At 45.7% G+C, this 3,002-nt stretch overlaps 1 protein-coding gene across 1 annotated transcript; it reads right to left on the bottom strand.

Annotated features, from left to right (window-relative positions):
• Nucleotides 1-2,228: 2,228 nt before the first annotated feature.
• Nucleotides 2,229-2,789, bottom strand: IFNB1 (interferon beta 1). Its single transcript, XM_044264325.1, has one exon. It carries the CDS (start codon nt 2,787-2,789, stop codon nt 2,229-2,231), a length of 561 nt encoding a protein of 186 aa, XP_044120260.1.
• Nucleotides 2,790-3,002: the final 213 nt, after the last annotated feature.

Below are 3,002 nucleotides of genomic sequence, written 5' to 3'. Positions count from 1 at the left end.
GGTGGTGGGTATTATAGAGGGCACGGATTGCATGGAGCACTGGGTGTGGTGAAAAAATAATGAATACTGTTTTTCTGAAAATAAATAAATTGAAAAAAAAATACTAATTATCATTTAAGCTCTCCTGGTGACAGACGTACTTTTGGTATTGTAGATGGGGTGACATACTCAGCGGTGACATGGGTGTTTATAATTCTCCAGAAGGAGTCTTTCCTCTGGCATTCTGGCCCCCGAGACACATGCTGAGCAGAACTTTCCAGCCCCTCAGTATCTGGGCCGATTTAGTGGTGAGCAGAGGAGAGCCTCTTGCTGGGCCGGCTGTAGTATCCTCAGGTTAGGGAAGACGACGGGCAGCTGGGATCCATTGCCGAGAGAGACTGCTTGGCAGTTCTAACCATGAACCATTAGTCTGCATTTCTCCCTGCCCATCTTGTCTTTGAATCCCTGGCAAAAGGAAGCACATCTGTGGAAGGCTTTTGGCAGAGCTGGGGTGTGGCGTAGTGGAGGGTGAGGAGTTTTGGGGAGAGGGAAGCTTTCTTGCTTCACCAGGACCTCAACTGTCTTAAGACAAACACAGCAGATCCACGAGGGAATATAGTACTTCTTGGTCCCACAGTCCGTGTGTTACTGGCCTTGAGTCAGAAGAGGGAGCCCCAAGTTCACCGTCTGCCCTGTACTGTAGTGTCTTCTCGGAAACCCCTGATCGATACTGATTTCTTCTCCTCAAGGCTGACGTCCTCAAAGGGAACTCGGACTTCTGTACTGCTCTGGCAGAAGATGCTTAGATCTGAACAAAGTCTTACATGATTTGGCCCTTTGTACTTTTTTAAACCTCCATGTATTTAGCTATGGTGACCTTGGGGCAGTTACTAAATCTGAGACTTAGTTTCTGGAACTGTCAAACAGCAATAATGTACTGTGCCCACCCGAGGGATGCTTGTGAGGAGGACTTATTTCCAATTACATACACACGGGGGTGCGGTGTCTGGATGGCAGCTAATGACAGGAGCAGCCATAATAATGTAAATTCCCAAGGGGTTCAGTACAAAGACAGAAACCCAGCCAATTGGTACAGGCTGGCCAGGTGCCTGGAGAAGCTCCTAGGAAAGTTGTATTTTCTCAGTGTAAGCCCTGAGAAAAGTCAGTGAGCTCACTATCTCATCCGAATTTCCCTTTCCCTCATGCTTCCTGGTTTTCCACTTGATGGAAATGACTCTATCTGCCCCACCTGTTTCGGATTTGGCTTCAGGGGATGTGCGGTTCAGAGATGCAGAACATCAAGAAAAGCAGATGATGGAATTCTGTATTAACAGGGAAGCAGGGGCCAGGGGAAAACCTACTTTTCTGACAAAATGGGGAGAAAACCCAGCTGGAGAGCAGAGATCTAAAGCAGAGTTCTTTCTCCCCATGGTGTTCGTACCCAGGAAGCAGACAGACCCCCAACTCCATGGACACAGGCATACATTTTAGCTGTCCAGGAAGAGTCAGAAGGGAAGGACTGCTCCTTAACACTGTCAACAGGCGTTCCGGGACTTCTCACCCTTAGCTTACGGGGGCATATAAATATTTTAAAATCCCGCAGGGTTGCGGAAGGGGGCAAGCAGAGGATCCTACAAGGAACTGGAATGAGTTCAGGGCAAACGCAAGAGCTGAAATATTCCCCTAGTTGCCCTGATAGTCAGTCAAATTCTAACTGTAGGGTCAGAGAGTCTGAGGGCACAGAGTAGGTGCATAGAAGCAGTAGAACCCTTTGTCCTAATTCCAGAGCCAACTGCCTGCCTCTTCCATTTTAATTCTGAAGAGTCTGTTCCATTTATTCTCCTGAAAGGTTTGCCTCCCCTTATCATCTACCATCTCACATATTCTACATGGCTTTTTGGATTTTAAGTTCCTTGAAGGCAGAGGCCAGAACCTATACGATTTTGCAGGCACATTTTACAAAGAACATCAAGTAAGGGCTCTGTAATTTTTAATACAGGCCTAATGAAATCAACTTGAAATTAAAACTGCTATGTTGACTTCTGTTTCATTAAAAAAATTTATTTTCCAGGGTGAAAGTTCAAGTAGAAAAATAACTTAATGCATAAATTAATTTTAAAAGTTAAAATCTTTGTCCTTTCAAAAAGAGTATCTTGCTTGTCAGTCACTTACAGAGCCTCTGCGAGTTGAAGAATGCCCAAAGTCCTTGTCAACATCATTCATTCCCAGAGGCACAGGCTGAGAGATCTTCAGTTAGGGAGAGAATCTATAAGTTTATCAAGGAAGAAAAAGCTCTTGAGGATTTCTGCTTGCACTATTGTCCAGGCACAGACGCTGAACTCCTTGGCTTTCAGGTACCGCACGATCCTTAGATAATATCTCTTCAGGTGCAGAAGGGTCCTGTGGTCCCAAGTGAAGTTTTCCTCCTGCATGATGTCCTCCAGGATTTCCTCCAGATGTTCCTTCTGCCAGTGGAGTGTGGCAAGGAGGTTCTCGACAATGCTCTCATTCCATCCCATGCTTGAGAGATTTCTCCTGAAAATATCAGAGGTCTTCTGGAACATCTCAAGGGTGACCAATACGATGTCCTCCTTCTGGAACTTCTGGGATTTCTGGATCTCCTCAGGGATCTTGAAGTTCATCCTGTCCTTGAGGCAATCTTTAGAAGTTCCATTCAGCTGTAGAAGGAGCTCCTGGCACTCCACACTGCTGCTGCTTAGTTGGAATCGAAGTAAGTTATAGTTCATGGCAAGAACCGTGGTGGAGAAATATACCAGGAGAGCAGTTTGGAGGATATACCTGCTGGTCATGATGAAAAGAGGAAGAGTCTTGCCTGCTACCGTCTAGGCGCTGAAGACAAGGCTTCAAGAGTCTGCAGTGTGAATGCCCTTCTTCCATGAGTGTGGCCTTATATACACAGAGGTCCTCTCTCTTTCAGAGGAATTTCCCACTTTCAGTTCTCCCTTTCAGTTTTCCTATGTCATTTAAATCAGCAGTAGATCGTAGTAAATCGTTCTAACTAG

Source organism: Neovison vison, chromosome 9 (genome assembly GCF_020171115.1).
Source record: "Neovison vison isolate M4711 chromosome 9, ASM_NN_V1, whole genome shotgun sequence".
In the NCBI taxonomy this organism is placed as follows: Eukaryota; Metazoa; Chordata; class Mammalia; order Carnivora; family Mustelidae; genus Neogale; species Neogale vison.
Note: the sequence above shows the minus strand (reverse complement) of the source record. Positions and strands in the feature narration are given on the sequence as shown.